Source organism: Berghia stephanieae, chromosome 1, assembly GCF_034508935.2.
Source record: "Berghia stephanieae isolate SIO BIC M18660-M18661 chromosome 1, UCSD_Bste_1.3, whole genome shotgun sequence".
Lineage (NCBI taxonomy): Eukaryota > Metazoa > Mollusca > Gastropoda > Nudibranchia > Aeolidiidae > Berghia > Berghia stephanieae.
The window spans coordinates 40,586,485-40,608,806 of record NC_088360.1 but is presented as its reverse complement, the minus strand read 5'-3'; the positions used below and the strand labels follow the sequence as shown (position 1 = coordinate 40,608,806).

The 22,322-nt window shown below is 35.6% G+C and overlaps 1 protein-coding gene across 7 annotated transcripts in view; it reads right to left on the bottom strand.

Moving 5' to 3' along the window:
• The window catches only part of LOC144974619 (uncharacterized), an 88,491-nt gene that overhangs the window by 9,017 nt on the left and 57,152 nt on the right, over positions 1 to 22,322 (bottom strand). For all 7 annotated transcript variants that reach the window (XM_078917695.1, XM_078917721.1, XM_078917712.1 and 4 more), the window contains 9 exons: positions 19,373 to 19,496; positions 18,771 to 18,973; positions 16,827 to 16,883; positions 13,266 to 13,411; positions 9,713 to 9,932; positions 8,042 to 8,130; positions 5,217 to 5,418; positions 1,807 to 1,973; positions 1 to 17 (listed from right to left, as the gene is read on the bottom strand). The exon at positions 1 to 17 is cut by the window's left edge and continues 155 nt beyond it. In XM_078917695.1, the coding sequence (XP_078773821.1) occupies positions 1 to 17; positions 1,807 to 1,973; positions 5,217 to 5,418; positions 8,042 to 8,130; positions 9,713 to 9,932; positions 13,266 to 13,411; positions 16,827 to 16,883; positions 18,771 to 18,973; positions 19,373 to 19,496 (1,225 nt within the window). The remainder of the gene's footprint in view (positions 18 to 1,806; positions 1,974 to 5,216; positions 5,419 to 8,041; positions 8,131 to 9,712; positions 9,933 to 13,265; positions 13,412 to 16,826; positions 16,884 to 18,770; positions 18,974 to 19,372; positions 19,497 to 22,322) is intronic.

Sequence of the window (22,322 nt, the reverse complement as noted above, 5' to 3'; positions counted from 1 at the left end):
GTCCAATTGATTTGGTCCTGCAGTAAAGGAAATAAGGAAGTAAAGTGTGATGTCAAAGAACTTGTTCCTATTTCCTTGGAAATGTAAAATCACTCTTCCTGAGGACTGGATACATACGTAATGTAACTCGTCTTCAGGTGTCAGAGTGAAGGCATCTTGTTTTCTAATCTAAATATATGCTGGTCGTCAATAAAGATCAGCAATCCTCGCTCTTTTACGTCCCGTAATCCTAGGAATCTGCCTATACCTCCAGCTACTGAAAAAGTTAAGTCATCTTTATGTAACATATTCATGATTAGTACTCCAAAGGGCTGGTTACATACAGACTCCCCGGGATTTAGGAACCAAATAAATAGAGAGTTTGATGTTAAGATTGTTTTTCCCTATTATGGCTAGTACAATTGGAGTGAGTAGCGTTGTTAATGAGAACATCATTCCAGCATCATTTGAACCTTAGTTCCTGCATTGGATCCTCAAGAACGGTAAGATCTAATTCAAGGAATATTGTGCGACTATGTAGTCTTGTGGTATGGCAGTCGCCTTCGGATCTGAAGGTCCAGGGTTCGAGTCCCGCTCTGAGCGGTACATTGTTGAGTCATTGAAAGGCTCTTTACTCCCATTCTCTCACTGTACTCAGGTGAAAAATGATTACCTGGTCGTTAACAGAATTGTCGCAGTCCAAAATAATATGTTATAGCCTAACTGGTGTTATGTCTTGTCCGACATATTTAAGTGATCCTTTGTACACGTTTAGAGGATATTTTTCTATATAAATGCTCCCGTTTTTTGAGGTTTTTCTTTAACAGGGAGCATAATGCTCAGTTGACTATATTATTGATTTGCAGGATATAGCTTGTTGCTTTGTTACTGTTATATATTTCTGAATGAATAGATAAATAATTAGTCTTTATTACTGGGTTTTTTTCTGCTTCACATCAACGTCATCAGATAATCAGATTTGAATTTCGATCCTCAGTCGAGGAAAACTGATTTTTTTTCAGATGGTTTTTATTTCTTATTTTTCTCTCTTGTTTGCTTTGTCTGGCATTGTTTCATACACGCCTTTTCAGATCTTCACCAACATCATCAGATATCTAGATCTAGATTTAGACACGTTTTTATCCAAATATCATTACAGTTTTTTTTAATATAAAAAGAAGAGTCCGTGTGAGAATCGGCAAGTTATAACAGTGCAATTCAGAACAGTGAGTGGAGCAGGCACTTATGTTGATAATAACAACAAGAAATGAATTTAAGTAGGAAAGTGCCAGAAGACAATACCTTACTGGTACGAGAACGCCTGGCGCTACTGTCAAAGCTATCCACCACTCCGAAAAGATTGGTATCAAACTCTATGTTTATCTTGAACCGCTCTCCCCGATTTCTAGAGGTCATGGGTTCAACACACAAACACCGCGAAGTTTGTTAGCCAGCATTTCAGCTTAATAATAGTTCAATATAATATAGCTGAAAATCTGAATAAAGGTCAGCAAGTTGACAATAATATAGTGGACTTCAATAGTTTTATGGCATTGGAAGTAAACATTCATAATGGATCCAAAGTTGCTTACCTGGCTGGTAACAATAAAGTCGTGTTTGAAGGTTTCATGTTACAAACGGCAAATTTAACAACCGCAGTACCACGAACAATGTTCTTCATTAACAATCTCCATAATGCCGACAACTTTAATGTTAGGCTTCTCGCTGATTTTTTTTTTTTTTTTTTTTTGCCTCCCTTACTGATCCGTAAGCGAGTGTCATTCCACAAGACCACTTAGCCGAACATAGAGATGGAAAGGAACTCACCTTACATACATAATGCACCTCTCCTTTCGAACACCATACAATCGTTATTTTCTTTATATTAGCATCTAAAGGCAGGTGGGAAGGAAGATTCCAACTTAGATAGTACGTCAAGGGTAGTTTCTTATTAGCATCTGTTTCCACCTTGAATCTTTTTGGAGTTAAGTCTCCTACAGTCATAATAAAAAGATTTGGAGAAAAAAGTGCTTTATTTAGTAGTTGTAGTAAGTAGTAGTAGTAGCAGTAGTAGTAGTAGTAGTAGTAGTAGTAGTAGTAGTAGTAGTAGTAGTAGTATTTTTAATTCAGAAAAGTGAGTGGAGCAGGCACTTATGTTGGTAACAACAAGATATGAAGTGAGTAGAAAAGTGCCAGAAGACAATAGAGAATAAAAATTTTTTTCGCGGCGGTGGTGGGGTTTGAACCTGCGACCTTATTGGTACGACAACTCCGCCTGGCAGGTGAGAGCGTGGCTCTACCGTGTGAGCTATCCACGAACACAAAAATATTCGTTTCAAACCCAAAGTCATTTCTAGATCCCTCTCTCACCCACTTCTTGAGATCGCCGATTCGTTCACCACCATCGCGAAGTAATTTTGACCAGCAGTTAAGCTTACTAGCCAATATTCTCATCACAAACATATAACATAGAAACGATTGAGACATTGAGTATGCTCCGGTGTTTGGGGTGAATTTTTAATTCAGAAAAGTGAGTGGAGCAGGCACTTATGTTGGTAACAACAAGATATGAAGTGAGTAGAAAAGTGCCAGAAGACAATAGAGAATAATTTTTTTTTTTTTCGCGGCGGTGGTGGGGTTTGAACCTGCGACCTTATTGGTACGACAACTCCGCCTGGCAGGTGAGAGCGTGGCTCTACCGTGTGAGCTATCCACGAACACAAAAATATTCGTTTCAAACCCAAAGTCATTTCTAGATCCCTCTCTCACCCACTTCTTGAGATCGCCGATTCGTTCACCACCATCGCGAAGTAATTTTGACCAGCAGTTAAGCTTAATAGCCAATATTCTCATCACAAACATATAACATAGAAACGATTGAGACATTGAGTATGCTCCGGTGTTTGGGGTGAATTTTTAATTCAGAAAAGTGAGTGGAGCAGGCACTTATGTTGGTAACAACAAGATATGAAGTGAGTAGAAAAGTGCCAGAAGACAATAGAGAATAAAAAATTTTTTCGCGGCGGTGGTGGGGTTTAAACCTGCGACCTTATTGGTACGACAACTCCGCCTGGCAGGTGAGAGCGTGGCTCTACCGTGTGAGCTATCCACGAACACAAAAATATTCGTTTCAAACCCAAAGTCATTTCTAGATCCCTCTCTCACCCACTTCTTGAGATCGCCGATTCGTTCACCACCATCGCGAAGTAATTTTGACCAGCAGTTAAGCTCAATGTCTCAATCGTTTCTATGTTATATGTTTGTGATGAGAATATTGGCTATTAAGCTTAACTGCTGGTCAAAATTACTTCGCGATGGTGGTGAACGAATCGGCGATCTCAAGAAGTGGGTGAGAGAGGGATCTAGAAATGACTTTGGTTTTGAAACGAATATTTTTGTGTTCGTGGATAGCTCACACGGTAGAGCCACGCTCTCACCTGCCAGGCGGAGTTGTCGTACCAATAAGGTCGCAGGTTCAAACCCCACCACCGCCGCGAAAAAAAATTTTATTCTCTATTGTCTTCTGGCACTTTTCTACTCACTTCATATCTTGTTGTTACCAACATAAGTGCCTGCTCCACTCACTTTTCTGAATTAAAAATTCACCCCAAACACCGGAGCATACTCAATGTCTCAATCGTTTCTATGTTATATGTTTGTGATGAGAATATTGGCTATTAAGCTTAACTGCTGGTCAAAATTACTTCGCGATGGTGGTGAACGAATCGGCGATCTCAAGAAGTGGGTGAGAGAGGGATCTAGAAATGACTTTGGGTTTGAAACGAATATTTTTGTGTTCGTGGATAGCTCACACGGTAGAGCCACGCTCTCACCTGCCAGGCGGAGTTGTCGTACCAATAAGGTCACAGGTTCAAACCCCACCACCGCCGCGAAAAAATTTTTTATTCTCTATTGTCTTCTGGCACTTTTCTACTCACTTCATATCTTGTTGTTACCAACATAAGTGCCTGCTCCACTCACTTTTCTGAATTAAAAATTCACCCCAAACACCGGAGCATACTCAATGTCTCAATCGTTTCTATGTTATATGTTTGTGATGAGAATATTGGCTATTAAGCTTAACTGCTGGTCAAAATTACTTCGCGATGGTGGTGAACGAATCGGCGATCTCAAGAAGTGGGTGAGAGAGGGATCTAGAAATGACTTTGGGTTTGAAACGAATATTTTTGTGTTCGTGGATAGCTCACACGGTAGAGCCACGCTCTCACCTGCCAGGCGGAGTTGTCGTACCAATAAGGTCGCAGGTTCAAACCCCACCACCGCCGCGAAAAAAATTTTTTTATTCTCTATTGTCTTCTGGCACTTTTCTACTCACTTCATATCTTGGTAGTAGTAGTAGTAGTAGTAGTAGTAGTAGTAGTAGTAGTAGTAGTAGTAGAACCTGGGACTTTGGGAAGAGGATATACGGGAGGTATATACTAGTGGAAAGTGAAGCCGAGAATATGGGAGGTTGGTACCAATGGGGAATGAACCAGAGATATATGAAAAGTGGATACCAGTAGAGAATGAACGTGGATCTACGCGAGGTTTCAAAAAAAAAAAGATGTACCCTTCTGGGTTCACTCCACTTCCCTGAGTCCCCTGTTCACTTCCCACTGCTGTCTACTTCCCAAAACGTTAGTCGGTTTTGACGGAGTTCGGCGGGTTTCATAAAAAAAGAAACCCCCTCCTCCTCCCATAGTCCCAGGTTCACTCTCCACAGGTTTACACTTCCCCGAGTCCCTGGTTTACTTAGAACTTTTATGACACAGTGAATATAACTGTGGAATCTATATTGCAGGCAAAATAAGCTGTGAGAATACTATAATAGATAGAGAGATAGATAGATAGATGAATAGATAGATAAATAGACAGATAAATATATGGATAGATAGATAGATAGATAGATAAATGGATAGATAGATAGATAGATAGATAGATAGATAGATAGATAGATAGATAGATAGATAGATAGATAGATAGATAGATAGATAGATAGATAGATAGATAGATAGATAGATAGATATATGGATAGATGGATAGATAGATAGATAGATAGATAGATAGATAGATAGATAGATAGATAGATAGATAGATAGATAGATAGATAGATAGATAGATAGATAGATAGATAGATAGATAGATAGATAGATAGATAGATAGATAATTAGATTGATATATAATTAGACAGATAGAAAATGAGAATGAGAAATTTATCAGAAGATATCGATTCTTACCTGATGCCGGGCCTCTAGGAATCGTAATGACCGATGGTTCTGATGAACCAACAATCGTGAAAGATGTCAGGTTGACCTTGCACGAGGCATCCGGTACATCAATAACGGTGCTGGTTGCATTGGGCAGAACGCTCTCATATCTATCTAGAAACTGTAATGAATAGTTTTGGAACACTCCGTGTCTCAGCGATTTTGGAGTTTCCTGAAAATAAAATATTGAGATTTGTGATTTGGTGTAGCAAAGTGGCAAAGTAAACAGCTCAATTTATCTTGAGATAGGCTATTCTGAGTTCGAAACATTGTCCCCTCTCCTAACGGTCGTTTTCCTCTTTTTTTTTCTTTTTCTTTTTTTTTTTTTTTTTTTTTTTTTGAGGGGGGGGGGGGGGCAGACTTATCTCTTGATGATCGTATATATATATATATATATATATATATATATATATATATATATATATATATATATTATATATATATATATATATATATATATATATATATTTATATATATAATTTGTATTAAATATTTTAAAAACAAGATTTCTATCTTGTCCATGATATTACCAGGGAAATGCCAAGAAGGTTTCTTCTACACACATCTGCATCAGTATTTTGAAAGAAGGAAATACGTTCATTAACATGCGTATATATTCAGACTTGAAGGAAAGTTCATGATTTGTCTTGAATATAATTTTAATGAAATTGATCTCGGAGTAAAATTGATCCTAGATTAAAAATCAACTAAATATGAAAAACATATGTGTTTATCGTTTAATTAATTTTAAAAAGCCATTTTCCAGTTTTGCGTGCGTCGTCTTTTCTAAGAAAGGTAATAACTAGGGATGACGGGAAATAAATGTTTGCTTAGCAAGATTCGATCATAACTTTGTTATGCCTTCGCTTCTTATATGTGCTAGTTCATAACTTATTTGGATTAATATATTAATGGTTAAAAAAAATAATAATAATAATAATAATAATAATAATAATTAATAATAATAATAATATAGTAATAATAATAATAATAACAATAATAATAATTATCATCATCATCATCATCATCATCATCATTATTATTATTATTATTAATATTATTATTATTATTATTATCATTATTATTATCATTATTATTATTATTATTATTATTATTATTAATAATATTATTATTGTTATTAGCACAAATAACGCGTTGCCTCGGGTTTGGTAGAGGAAATAATACACGCTACATGGTATAACAACTTTTTAAAATCAGATATAAGCTGTACATTTACATATAACCGTTCTATTCGTAACATAATTAGGTCAAAGAAGAATTCAAAAGTTGTGTTTTAGGTTACTTTATGATTGCCACTTCAGATGAAAATGTCAACTTATGATTACTAATGGAATAAGTAACGTCCTATCTCAACATAATATTATATATTCCCAGATGTCAAATATCGTTATCTGAGTTATCAGAAGTGACAATGCCCCAAAAACCCGAAACTATAAAAATAACATCACTGAAACCACCCTCTTCGTTTAATGATGTTTATGAATCACAAGTGATATACGTTTACCAATTATATTTCCTGAAGTTAAAAATTAAGATTATTTTTTTAATTACACCTTTCCGCTACGCATCATTAGATACCATAGCCTAGGCATTTCATGAAGGAATCCATCAAACAAGATATCTGATGTCAACAGGAATCACCCATATTGTCCAAGTGAGCAAATCGGGGGTTAATAATCTTGCCAAAGGAAAAAAAACGGAAGTGGCTGAAGCAGAGCTCGAACCAGGAACTTTCCGGGTCATAGTGCAATGCTTTCACCACTCGGCCACTGCAAAGTGTCATTATGAGTTGTAAATCCGAAAAAAAAAACCATCTTCAAAAGCATTTTTCTCAAAACATTAATTTTGGATATAATTGATGTTTTCTCCTCTTGCTGCTAAGCTTTTCCAGCAATTAATATGGATGCCTTTTTTTTTACTATTATCTAATGGTAAATATAAGTCTCGAGATATTAGTACTTCCGTTATCTTATATTTTCCTAAAACTAGTGGAGTAAACATTTCAGTGGTATTAATTTTGACTCAAAAATTAAAATTATTGTATAATTGGCCACTGAAATCAATCGATGACCGTGTACGGAGGACACATAGCCACCTTAAATAGTTGCCTATCACTCAAAGCCAACAACCCACAGATCCCTAAAATTACTCATAATTTTAGAACAGATGATTGAAAAAGATGCATAGTATGAAGTATTCTGAGGTGGTGCGATGCAATTAATTGTCAAAATAGTGTTATAAATACTTTCTGGACCTGACCCGGCCTATTTATTGTGTAGTTGACATATATATACTAAGGATAACTTAGACTTTTTCATTGACTGAAAATAAATAGTTAAGGGGACGAAACGGGTAAATGGAAAGTAATAATATTCTGATTGATTAATGCTAGAAACGGGCGAATCATCAATTACCTATGGCACTCAGGCAACGATATGTTCTATTGATATTGTCATAGTTCGACATACGCTATGGCTGCGGAAAATAAATATCATAAAGCGCTTTAAAAGTGGTGTTATTTTTTTTTTTAAAAAGGTTTGTTTGATGTTTTCTAAAAGCAAATATGTACTTAAACACGTTAAATACAATTTGACTTAAATCCGACTTTCAGATAAAACTCTTCTCTTCCAAAATAAATAAATAAATACATAAAAATACAAAACAAAAATATCCACACAGCTCTAAGACATGAGTTGTTGCAGGTTTACGCAATGAATAATAAAAGAATTCAAATTATAAGGCATCTCAAAATAGAACTGATTATTGATTTTACCCTCCAATATAGCCTGACGCGTCGCTTGTTTGAATCACATCTTTCTATATGGTAACAGCTTTGACACAGTGGTGGGGAAATACCGGGCACTGTCAAGATAAAAAAAAAAAATTTAAAGACTATATTTTGGTTATTTAGAAATGTGACGGTAAAGTAAGAAATTGAAAAAAAGAAAAAGAAGAAGAAGAAGAAGATGATGATGATGATGATGATGATGATGATGATGATGATGATGATGATGATGATGATGATGATGATGATGATATTGGTGGTGGCAGTGGCAGTGGTTATATTCTTATCGCGATTACAATTCTTCTTCTTCCTCTTCTTGGTGGTATTAACAGCATCATTATCATTATCATCATCATCATCATCATCATCATCATCATCATCATCATCATCATCATCATCACCACCATCATCATCACCACCATCATCATCATATTATATATTATTATTATATATTATTATTATTATTATTATTATTATTATTATTATTATTATTATTATTATTATTATTATTATTATTATATTATTATTACTATTATTATTATTATCATTGTCATCGTTATTATTATCATTATTACTACTATTATTATTATTATTATTATTATTATTATTATTATTATTATTATTATTGCTGTTGTTGTTATTGTTGTTGTTGTTGATTTTATTGTTGTTAATGTTATTAGTTGGACAACAGAAAAGCGGTAAGTTACACCAATTTTATCAAATGAAATCAAATAAATTCTCAGGATTTCTTTGTTTGTTGTTATACAGAAAGGAACAATAAGAATACTAAAATCTGACCCACAGTCCCAATTCGTTATCATGTCGAGTTGAACCAGATTTCAAAAATATAATTTTTAGTGTAAGTTAAAGTAATTGGATTCAAGAGTCTGATGTCACGTCGCCCAGCAACGGTGGCCATCGTGGTTCTACACAAAGAAAATTGGTACTTTTTATTCTTCATGCTGGCTAGAACTTTTCATATGTCTTGTGATCAGAATGTGTAAAAGTCAAAACATGATCAGATTTATAATGGGTTTTTTTCCTCTGGATACACTTTTATGCTCGTTGGAGAAATATTTCATAAGGGCGTCCGCCATTGTTCCGATAGTTTAGAACCAGTTACTAAGTTACTATGCGTCATTACGAGGGAAGTGACGTTACGCTTATTGAATCCAATTCACATTTATACTTCACAATGGGGCATGGTTCAAATTCATTTACATAATAAATGTTTGTGTTGTGCGATGCAAGCGAGTATTACAGCGTAAAATGCGTACCCTTGTGAAGAATATAGGAATTAAAATTGTCCCAACTATCGGGAGCCTTTCAGATATTATAATGGTAGCACGTCTGACCGGTAATCAGAATGTCTGAGGTTCCATCCCAGTGATCTTTCTTGCTTTGTCTGGTATATTTCATATGTAATAATATGTAATAATATTTTTAAAGTAAATATATATATATATATATATATATATATATATATATATATATATATATATATATATATATATTAACTATTATTTTTTATTTTTTTATTGTTGTTGTTTTAGTTTATTTTGTATAAAAGATAAGTATATATATTTTTACCAACAATAAACAATTTATTCAATTTAAATTTCAATATTTGCAAGACAAAAAAACCCACACATATCTTACCATCCTCACTGGTTGTAGCTGGCACAGAAATCCATTCGCTGCGATGCCCGTGGATTTCATTGCCCTTGGATCCCTCAGGGTATGGCAAAACTGACACGTTGAAATTATAGCTGGTGTAAGGAGTGAGATGACACACTACAGTGCTCATACTGTAGGGGTAGATATCACCTGACGATATGCTCATCCAGTTGTCTTTTATATGTACTGATGACATGTTGATCTGATAACATTATGGAGAATTATTTTTTTTATATAGGTTGTGGTGATTGTAGCAATGATATTGGTGCTGATGAATGTTATCTTGGTGTTGGTTGTGGTGATGGTGGTGGTTTGTTGCTGGTGGTGTGATAATAGTGGTGGTGATGATGATGGTGCTGATGACGATGATGATGATGAAGATGATGATGATGATGATGATAATGGTAATGGTAATGATGATGATGATGATGATGATGATGATGATGATGATGATGATGATGATGATGATGATGATGATGATGATAATGGTAATGATGATGATGATGATGATGATGATGATGATGATAACGGTAATGATGATGATGATGATGATGATGATGATGATGATGATGATGAGGAGGAGGAGGAGGAGGAGGAGGAGGATGACATTCTATTCAGATGTCTTAAATATATAGACGTTGCTTAGACTATATAAATCTGTAGTGAGAACTACTTTGGAATACTGAAATTTCATTTGGTGTCCTCTTTTCAAACGATAAAAACCAGTAGTTTTGGAAAACGTCCAGAGACGAACAGCTAAATAATTGCCAGGTTTTAACATCATATGAAGATAGATTAAAAGAAAAAAATGAAACTGCCATCACTTAAGTACAGGAGTTAAAGAGGTGATATTATCCACTTAAATAAAATTGTCTCTTGTCAGCATAACATTGGTTATACGCAATTTTTTAATTTTATTTTTTTGGTTACATTCACAAGAGGTGATAACTTGAAGATGTTTATCACCAGATGTTCTAGCAATATTCAACATAACTCATTTATTGTAACGTGCTGTCAGGATATGGAATGGACTTGATTTTAATACCAAAAGAAAATGTTGAGACAGTAAATGCTCTCAATAATACAGGTGACAGGGAACTCCATTTCTTGCAGTATGTTGTGCATGATGGGATGGATGAGATTTTTTTTTTCTCTTATTTTTTATAATGCTTATGATCGACACGTCTGCATGAAAACTTAGTTATGTTCCAACTTGCCTTTTGCTTTTGTATTATATGATTTTGTGTACTCAAACATATCCATGTGTCAATTTGATATTTGCTTTAGTTTGAAATAAACTACTGTATATTCATATCTCCAAAAATACCGTGTTATTTAAATGTCTTTTGATCTATGTAACTCTTAATGATTATAATTATGATTAAATCGAATTAATACCGAAATGAGTTTTGTTTGCTGTTGGTAACGAGTTTTTGGTGTAAAAAAACTGTCACGGTTGATGATGCTTTCAGTTTAATTTAATAATTTAATAAAAATTATAATTAAAACCATCCGACTTTATTAGTTGCTTAAAGAACATACTTCAAAATATACAATAAATAAAAGTGAGTAGAATCTCAAAGGCCATAATTGAAAAATAATTGTCAGCTGTGACGGTAAACGCGACAACATGTAAGTTTGTGAATCGATAAGCATGCATTCAAAAGAGCTATGATATAATATGCACAACCGACTGAGTTGGGTTTAAGTCAACACTTGGTGTTATTGACAACATTCTTAAGTCTTTTTAAAGAGATTAGATTTCAAATGTCAATCACCCTCTCAAACTAGATACCGTTATGTCAGGTCGAACTCCGTGGGCGATAATGTCAACGGTGGCGCAGAATTTATGTTATGCGTTAAGTTAGAAAACTCACAACATCCGTCGGCCGGAACCTACCAACTCACAAAACAATGTGTAACTTTAAACGTTTATAGTTTGTTTGATGAATTCTATTGGGGATGGCGGTGGGGGGGGGGGGGGGGGGAGGGGGGAGTGGTTAATGTATTGCATTGTGATCTGGTAGGCCCCGGGTTCGAGTCTTGTTTCAGGCACTTTCGTTTTTTTTTCCTTGGGAAAGATTATTAACCCCCAATTTGCTCACTTGGACAACATGGGTGATTCCTGTTGACATCAGACATCCTATTTGATGGATTATCTATATTCCTTCGTGGAGTGCCTAGGCGAGATTATCTTATGATGCCATGGCGGAAGGGCGTAATTTTAAAAAAAATGAATTATACTATTTAATGAGAACTACCCATAAAAATAGCAGACTAAAACAATAACAAAGAGCTGAATGACGTCAATTTCGTTCTATCCATAAAAACAACGACAAATATTAGATATTAGACAGCTCACATTTATAGATGTGGCCACCATTGCATCTAGAGTCAAGAAAAAGATATTCATTATTTATATATTTTTTCTTGTCACGTTGGAGGAGTGTGCCATATTATGTTCCACAAATTCTTCATCGCATCACAGCCACAGTTTTTACCCATGTTTCTTTGTTTCAAGGTGTGATGTTTCCATCCCTTATCCCTAGTTATGATAATATGTTAAAGTGAACGATATAATCAGTCGGATAGTGAAAAGGTTTGAACTGAGATTTTGCCAAGTTTAGTTAGATCAATTTTTATCTAAGATGAGTGCTTGTCATAAGTGATTAAATCACCCCTTTTTGTACCACTTCCGGAAATATCAAAGCTTAATTTCACTTCTAAATATTTTTATAGCAGCTAGTCAAGTTGAAAAAGTATGAAATTTGAAAAAAAAGTTGTTGGATACCTTTCCTTACAGCTGACCCTAACTTCATGAAAACCATCTGACTTACTTCAAATAAAGAGTAAAATGTTCTGGTGAGCGTATTCTTTCAGGAAATAGGGGAAAGAATGCAAATTCAAAATTTTCACCTTCCGACTGATTATGTCATGCACTGACACATATGAGACCATGGAAGGGGTTTTATCAAAGTCCTAAAAGTCACTAGCAGGACTATGTAACAAAATAGGGAACACCAGACACTGGTGTAAGATAAAGATCTGAAAACGTAAGTACGAAACAGTGCCAGACAAAGCAGGAAAGAAAAATACAAGAAAAAACTTATTCCAAAAAATCATCTTGCATCAACTAGAGATCTAACCGTAGATTTGCTGATTATCGATAATCCTATTGAAATCCTCAGGGGGGGGGGGGGGGGGGGCTAGCTCAGTGTGTAACGTAGAGCACTTGCTTCACACGCAAGATTTTTTCTGACCCCCTGTCCACCCAACAGTGAATGGGTAGCTGAGTCTGTTAGATTTGGGGAAAAGTACTTTGCGAAAGACTAGCGTCCTATCCAAAGGATAGCAAGCTATTACTCTTGTCCATTTCACGCTAAAGAAACCGGGATAAACTCCGGACCCATGGGTTAAATGACTATGAAGGACTACATCTTTTTTTAAAAATGAAATCCTCGATTTTTAAAAAAATGTGGGTTATTTTTTCAGAGTATTGAAGGACTGGTGAGACAGACACACAAGAATTTCTTACCGTTTGCCATTGGTTAGATCCGGCGATTTCATAAAATCCAAGGTAGGATTTTTCCCTCCTTTTTGACGATGTGTGTTTCCAGTTTAATTGAATGCAACTACTGTTCTTCACAATGGCTTCAAAATGGACAACTGGTGCTGGTATTACTGAAACATTATAAAGAAATAATTTTGATTATGATTTCTTCTTCACTATCTTGCGATAAAAATTGTAATAAATATCGGTTTAAAGCCAAAAAATATCAGAATTAAAAAATTAAAGCCTTTGAAAGTTTTACAAAACTCACTCTCATTGTGGTAGCAGTCCTTCAGTCAATGTAACCGGACTTTAACCCTGTTTCGGTAGCTTGATTTCCTTTGGATAAGACGCTAGTCTATCGCAAAGTACTTTCCGCCAATCCTGCTGGGTGGACAGAGAACAGAGGAGGGTGTCTGAAAAAAATAACGACTGCAACGGAATCGATCTCGGTTCCTTTGAGTATAAAGCGAGTGCTCTACCTTCTGAGCTATTGAGACCCCCACTCACTCTTATTGATTATGGCATTTAACTTCAATCGGTTTGAATTTGAGTTTTAACCATTAGGTTTGTCCCGATAATTACCGTTCTGAGACGAGTGGTCACAGCTGTAAACATTAAAGTTTGCAGCTAGTTTTTAACAACAAGAGATGAAGTGAGTAGGAAAGTACCAGAAGACAATAGAGAATAAAAAAAAAAATTCGCGGCGGTGATGGGGGTTTGAACCCGCGACCTTATTGGCACGACAACCCGCCTAGCCGGTGAGAGCGTGACTCTACCGTATGAGTTATCCACGATCCCAAAAAAGATCGTCTCTAACTCAGGTCATTATTAGAGCTCTCTCTCTCTCTCTCTCTCTCTCTCTCTCTCTCTCTCTCTCTCTCTCTCTCTCTCTCTCTCTCTCTCTCTCTCTCTCACCGACTACTGGAGATCGCGGGTCCAACACACACAACCTCCACAACTAGTTTTTGTGCGGCTATGTGGTCTAGTGATTTGACACTCCCCTTCGAATCGGAAAGTCCTTGATTTGCGATCTGCTCTGAGCGGTGCATAGTTCATTCCTTGGAAATGGCTCTCTACTTACAATCTCTCACCGTGCGCAGTTGTAAAATGAGTACCTGGCCGTTAACTGTCTTGTTTCTGGTCGAAACAAATTTGTAATATCGCCTAACGGGTGTCATGTCTCGTCCTACGTATAAATTTAAGTATCATTGTTGGCTAGGGACCCCTTGTTAAACGCTTTTAAAGATCTGAACAAGTGTGTATGAACGGTGCCAGCCAAAGCAAGAAAGAAAAATACAACAAAAAACCCCAAAAAAACCCAGCCCAAAATAATGTGGGATGGTTTTTTTCTTGTATTTTTCTTTCTTCCTTTGTCTGGCACCTTTCATACACAGTTGTTCAGATCTTAAATGTGCACCGGTGCCTGCTCCTTAATTTCTTAATTTGATAATTTTTAAAAAACGCTTTTAGCACGTCGAGGGGATACTGCCCTATATGAATGTTCAAGTTTTTTACTATGTATTTGGCTCATGTCAAGTCTGCTCGTATGTCATCACAATTGAATTGTTTAATTTGTACACAATTGTAGATACTTTTGACTGAAATGATTATCAAAACGTTTAGTGAGCGTAATAAAAGCAATAGCGGCTCCATTTTTATCTAGCATTCGTTGTCATGACAACGTGTAATTCTTAATCCGTTATGAGCATTTTATAAACTAAATTATATTTCCTCATTAAAGGAAAATAATCTGTTTATTTTTATACGTGTTGAATTTGTTTCATAGTATTTGTTTACAATTAGCATGTGAGAATGGTGGCATTGTAACTGCTCTGGCTCTATACCCATTCGGTTTTTTTTTAAGAATTGGGAAAAAAATATACACAACAAAGTCATGATAAAATATCCCATCACAACCAAAAACGCAGGATAAATCAAAATGAAAGACTAAATGAAAAGAAAAAGAAAGAAATATAACGTGATATCACTAAACATCAATACATTGGACACATTTTAGAGTAAAGAAAGGATGTGATATTTTTTATACGTTCATTATCCAAATGTCTCAGGCAATGCCGTTGTTAAATAAAACAAAATAAAAATAGACAAAGATAAAATTTCCATCACACATAATAATAATAATAATAATAATAATAATAATAATAATAATAATAATAATAATAATAATAATAATAATAATAATAATAATAATAATAATCTACATAGCGCTTTACCCCGTTGTCACAGGCTCTAAGCGCTTTACAGTGATATAAAACAAAACATATTACAGTAAGGCAAGTTTGATGGAAAAGTAATACGAATTCAATTTAACAGCAACAAAATATGATAATAGTATTGCAACATTATGACGTAAAAAGGGAAAGTTTTTCTATAGGGTCTTTTCCAAAGGACGACTTGGATTGATCCAGGCAGCAGCCGTATGCCGCACTACAAATTGAGCTAGGGATTAATACCTAAATCCATCGATTTACTGTCAAAATTAAAGATAAAGATCTGAAAAGTGGGTATGAAAGGTGCCAGGTGGTTCTCAAATTAAAAATGTGTTTCGTTAATGTAGTCAAAGACGCCCTCTCAACAGCGACAAGGTTACTTGCTGAAGGCAACATAGCTAGTCCTGCAGTTGTGTGTTGTGTTGCTTTTGGGGGGAGGGGGGTTTAAATCTGTTATATTAACTTTTGTTTATTACTTTTTACAATCCACAGCTTGCAGCAGCTTAGTATCAATTTTATATTTCAGTCTTAATTCAATAGCAGTTAGCCAGTGAAGTGATAAAACGTGCCTTGCATACTCATAAGGATGATCCTATCACAATGATTTTGGATGCGTTGCAGTTTGTGCAGGGAGAAATTTGAAAAGTTTTTTTTAAAAAAGCGAATTACAATAATCTATTATAGAAAATACAAAATGATGAAGCAAGAGTTTTCAGGGTAGTACTGTTTTAAAAAGTCGATAATTGTTAAATATTTCTTAATTCGTAATGCTGTATTTTACATAGGTTGTTGGTGTGTTTTACTATGGATAAGTCATTTTAAATGAATCATGTTATCATGATTCAATTGATTATACTACTGGAAACAGCTCACTGTCCACTTTCTTTTGGTGGTCATTGCTTTATGTTTTGACTTAACTTTCTGGCAGTGTCGGTGCGATGATAAAACGAAAACTTCTGTTGAACATCTACAGCTGTTACGAAGCAAAGCACACACTGCCGTTTTTCCAGTAGATTTTACCTTATGGCTCCTGAAGATAAGATTTTGCCATATGGCATCACTTATTTATTGTTTCTTAATGATTTCGCAATATAGCATAACATAGTTTGTTGTCTCCTAAAGATTTCGCCATAATGCATCAATATTTTGTCTCCTTAAGATTTTGCCATATGGCATCAAATATTTTGTCTTCTGAAGATTTTGCTATATGGCATATAATATTTTATAAATCGTTGCGCACAGTAATTGAAAATGGAGTAGGAAACAATTTTAATCATCTCTAAACTAGGGGCTACAATGATAATATACTCACAGTTCGCCAAAACTTCTATCGTTCCCGTGCTAGTCGTTGCTTCTCTTGAATTTATGTCTGCAGAGAGAAAAACCCGAAGAAACTAGTAATTGCCTTGGTATTCAATAATTAACATATCTTTTTTTTTTCATCCTCTACGTAACCCGAGTGTGTATTTGTGTGTAGGTGTGTGTGTGTGTTTGTGTGTGTATGTATGTGTATATGTGTGTTAGCGTAGATTATATTAAAAAGAACTTGAGCATTTATATATAGCGCAATATCCACTCAACATACTCAAAAGCACAAAGCCAACAGAATCAGTTAACATGAAGCGTTACGTGTTACGTTATGTATCGGGTTCTTTCTGTGTACCAAATAATAATGAACAACATATAAAATGGAGACGATGGTGAAATACAGATAACTTTAATATGCGACTTAACAGGATAGATGCATGATTCAACACTGACTGACTTACACACACCTACATTCGTTCATTGTCAACTAAGTTGACTCACTTCTATTCTTATTAGATTGGGGGTAAGGCCGATGACTAAGCTTGCGGTTAACGCATTGTCAAAGTATAATAAGATACCACACCTAACATAAAGGACAAGACATGTTAGGCACTAATATTACAATTCTATTCGGACAGAGAAACGCTATAAACGGCCAGGTACTCATTTTCACACCTGAGTACGACGAGAGGATGTGAGTAAAGGGCCTTTTTCAAGGACTCAACTATGCGCCGCTCGGGACTCAAACACAGGACTTCCGATCCTAGGGCAAGTGTTATACCACTAGATCACATAGCAGCACAATAAATATAAAAAACATTGTTGAATTATGGTATAATTTGTATACAAAATAAATATCCAATCTACAACTTATCTTAAACCAACAGTTTATGCATAATAATATAGGCGATTGTAAATATCTGACTATTAATTGGGTATTATAAAACGCGACATAAATCTCACAGACCAATACAAGACAATTTCAACTTCGTAAAATCAGAATCCCTCGACTCATGGTCAAACTTATGACTTCTGAGTCAGAGAATCATTGACTTTCGTAAACAAAAATAATTAAATAGCTCTAGTGATGCAATGCGTTTAGTCAAAGCTCTCATAGCACCCAGCCGGATATAAAGTACCAACACACTATTATTCATATTACGACCATAATTCGGAAATGGAGAGTACAGAATGTTTCTAAATATTGTGTAAAATCACGAAAAGGGAAACGAATTATCTACGAGTACATTACTAAAAAACTACACAAAACTGTAAACCACTGTATGCTTAAGCAAGATGATAAAAATAGCTGCTATTTTAATTAATGCTTGATATGAATTCATAATAGCTCAGGGGTCCCGAAAGCTTAGTTAGTAGAGCACTCGCTTCACGCGCAAACTGACCAAGGTCGAATCCGGGTGCAGTCGAGATTTTTTCTGACCTCCCTTGCCATCCTGCAGTGATTGGTTAGCTGGATCCCTTAGATCTGGCGGGGAAAAAAATATTTGCGATAGACTAGCGTCCTATTCAAAAGGTAGCAAGCAATTGCGATTGCGCGTTTCACGCGGCTATGTGGTCTTGTGGTATGACACTCGCATTCGGATCGGAAGGTCCTGGGTTCGAGCCTCGCTCGGCGCATAGCTGAGTCCTTGGAAAAGACTCTTTACTCACATTCTCTCACCGTACTCAGGTGTAAAATGAGTACCTGGCCGTTTACAGCGTTGTCTCTGTCCGAAAAAGATGTAACATCGTCTAATGTCATGTCCCGCCCTAAATGTGAAATGTTGCTGTTGGCCAGGGACCCCTTGTGAAGCGCTTTGAGCACATTTAGTGGATATTGCGCTATATAAAAGCTCAACTTAATTTAAGAAACCGGGATAAACTCCGTCTCCATGTACCTAATAGCTTTGAAGAACTATTTTTTCCGTTTGCTTTAAAGCTACTTTACCGTAATTTCTTGTTTGGATCCTAAACCGAGGGGATTCTATGCTCTGAAGGATTTCGTCACCCTTTGTTGTTTGCACGACCACTGTCATGGAGTAGATGTTTGCATGTAAGTATACGTCGTTGGACCATCCACCCGAGGTCTTGGACAATAAGTGTGGACAGCGCCTGTAATTCATCGATGGCTCTTTTGGACAGTTCGTGGCTCTATGAAATAAACGCACACAAAATGTTATGGGTCGAAAAGTTATACATGCTTCATGCTAAGATAACGAGGAGAAGGAAGAGAAGGAGGAGGAGGATGCTGATGGGGAGGACGATGACGACGCTGATGATGATGATGATGATGATGATGATGATGATGATGATGATGATGATGATGATGATGCCTATGATGATGACTACGACAGCGAGAACAAAGAGTACTATGATGACGAGGAGTATGACGATAACAAGGACAACAACAATGACGACGACAGCGACGACGATGATGATAATGATGATAAAGATGATGATGATGATGATGATGATGATGATGATGATGATGATGATGATGATGATGATGATGATGATAGCGGGATTATGGTTATATGGATGAAAACGTACCCATTTTTTAGTATAACATCAACATAATTGGGATATTTAAAGTCCACTCCAAGTGACCAGCTGCACGTTAAGTTTTGCCAGTTGTAAACCAGACAATCAATGAACTCAACTCGCTTGGGTCGATCTGAAATGCCAGTAAATACTTATAAACATCTGAAAAGAGGTGTTTGAAGCAGCGCAGGACAAATCAGAGAGAAAATTACAAGTAACAACCCCCCCCCTCTCTCTCTCTCTCTCTCTCTCTCTCTCTCTCTCTCTCTCTCTCTCTCTCTCTCTTTTCAATTGATGCTATGCATTTAGGTAAAATATTCACAACATTCGCCAGCCGGATTTAACGTACCAACACTCAAAACTGTGTGTAATTTTGAACGTTTGATATATATTATGATTTAGTGAGAAGTAACCACCGTAATGGCTGTCTAAAAACAATAACAGAGAGTTTAGTGACGTCAATTTCGTTCAATCTATAAACATGCCTGCCTCAACTGTCGAAGCAGGCAGATATTTTTTGTATGGTTTTATTCTTATATTTTTCACTCTGCTATTTGAGATGTTACACATGCCCTACTTCCTAATTTGTTGCTTTAAATAATTTATTTTTTTATCAATTAAAATATATAATCTATCGCCTCATAATGGTATTATATTATTGGGATGATTCGTATTATGAACATTGAATTTGTATGCTTTTTTTTATATCAGTGTAATGGGAAGGATAGATATTATAGTTTTTAAAGTAAAATTCTAGAAATTTACCTGTCGGATCATTTTAACCATATAAATATCTATTTTTGGCATTTGGTTCATCCTGGTATCATATTGTTTTGAGCCGAAGTTTCAGAAATTGTTTGTTTGCCCTTTAATCAAGAGCGCATCATTTTAATACATTGGTATCATCAATAGAAAATATAATATTATATAAACATATAAATGGTTTATAATAAAGACATGAATTGTTAATTAAATAGATAAATAATTAATTAAATAAATAAATATTGTGTTGAAAAAATTCCCCGCTATTATATTAATGGTATCATAATACGGTATTATAATAATGGCGACCTTCTTCTTTATTTAAACAATTTCATAACAAGAATTGATCTAGGACGATGTGCACATATTTGCAGATCTGATATGATAGCCGAATGCCATTATGGGCTTGTTTTAATATTGTTGTATGTAATGGACACTGTTTTGCGTTGGTTAGGGAGTATTTCCATTACAACAATCAGCCCATAACTATTTGCTTTATCATACCTTCAAAAAAAGTACACGTCGATCTAGGCTAATAACTTCGTTTGTATTTTCTTTCTCTTTTCCTTTTTCAATGTTTTTCGTGTTTCATTCTAGCCAGCCACAAAATGATTGGCTCTTGAAAATGTCTCTTGTAAGCTTATGTCCCTATGCATCCTTTTCAAACAATCGGAAAGAAAAGTCTTGACAACAAACCGTCTACTCTTTTGGTTCCTAAATCCTTGGGAGTTTGTATGTAACCAGTACTTTGAAGTACTAATAATGAATAGGTTAAATAATAATAGGTGGCATCATTATTTCAGTAGCAGGATGAAAAGGCCAAGTCTATGGGACGCTAAAGAGTGAGGATGGATAATCTTTATTGACGATCCGCGTTTAACTTTAAAAATAAAAAAAAGATCCCATCACTCTGACACCAGAAGATGAATTGCACAAGGTATATGTAAACCCCCCCCCCTCCACACACACACACACACACACACACACACACACACACACACACACACACACACACAACTCCGGAAAGGTACTTTTGCGCTTCCAATGAAATAGGAAGCAGTTATTTTTTCCATCACATATTCCTTCCCTATTAATTTGATTATTAAAATATGAGAGACGAAATTGACGTCACTCAGCTCAATGTAATTGTTTTTAGACAGTCATTTTGGTGACTAGTTTTCACTAACTAGACTACATCAATCATGCTATAAACGTTCCAGGTTATAGATGGTTTTGTGTGTTGGTACCTTATATCCGGCTGGCGGATGTGTGAGTATTATACATAAACGCATAACATCGATACTAGCTTTCGGCCACTAGTTATGCACGGGTCTTGAATATTTGTTATTCTGCTACATGTGCGTGAATTGAAAACAAATCACATCCCCTGTACGTGCACTGCATGAAATGTCATAAACCCATTGAAAGCTGTGTAATTATTAATGCATGTGATAAATACGTCAGGACCTGTGTAATATAAAGCCACAAAATAAATTGGAGTTGCAATCATTTCTTTAGGGTGATATAGATAGTATGCAGATGACGTCACTCAGGCCTTTGTTATTGTTTTTGCCATCCGCGTTTGTGAGTTGTTCTCACTAAACTGTATTAACCAGACTATAAAAGTTCATGGTTACACAGAGTTTGTGTGTTGGTCCGTTATACTTCCGGATGGCTATGTTGTGAACTCCTTGGCCAAGCGCATTCTATCTATACGAGAAATAAACAATCACTTGGTATATAAATAAAAAAGATTGAACCGATCTGTCTAATAATATAGATAGAACGAAGTTGACGTCACTCAGGTCTTTGTTATTATTTTTTTTTTTTTTTGGCCATCCGCGTTTATGAGTAATTCTCACTTAACCGTATTAACCAGACTATAAACGTTTAAGGTTACACACAGTTTTGTGTGTTGTCCGTTATACAATGGCAATGTTGTGAGCTTTTTAGCCAAGCGCATACTATCTATAGGCAGTGCGATTGAAGTGGCGTTAAGTATAGTTTTACTACGAATAATTATTGAGCAGTTGATGGCAGTAAGTAAAGAGCAATTATTATATTCAGGATTAATGATATTGTTCACTACAATAAAAATGACGATGCTGATGATGCTGATGATGATGATGATGATGATGATGATGATGATGATGATGATGATGATGATGATGATGATGATGGCGATGGTGGTAGTGAT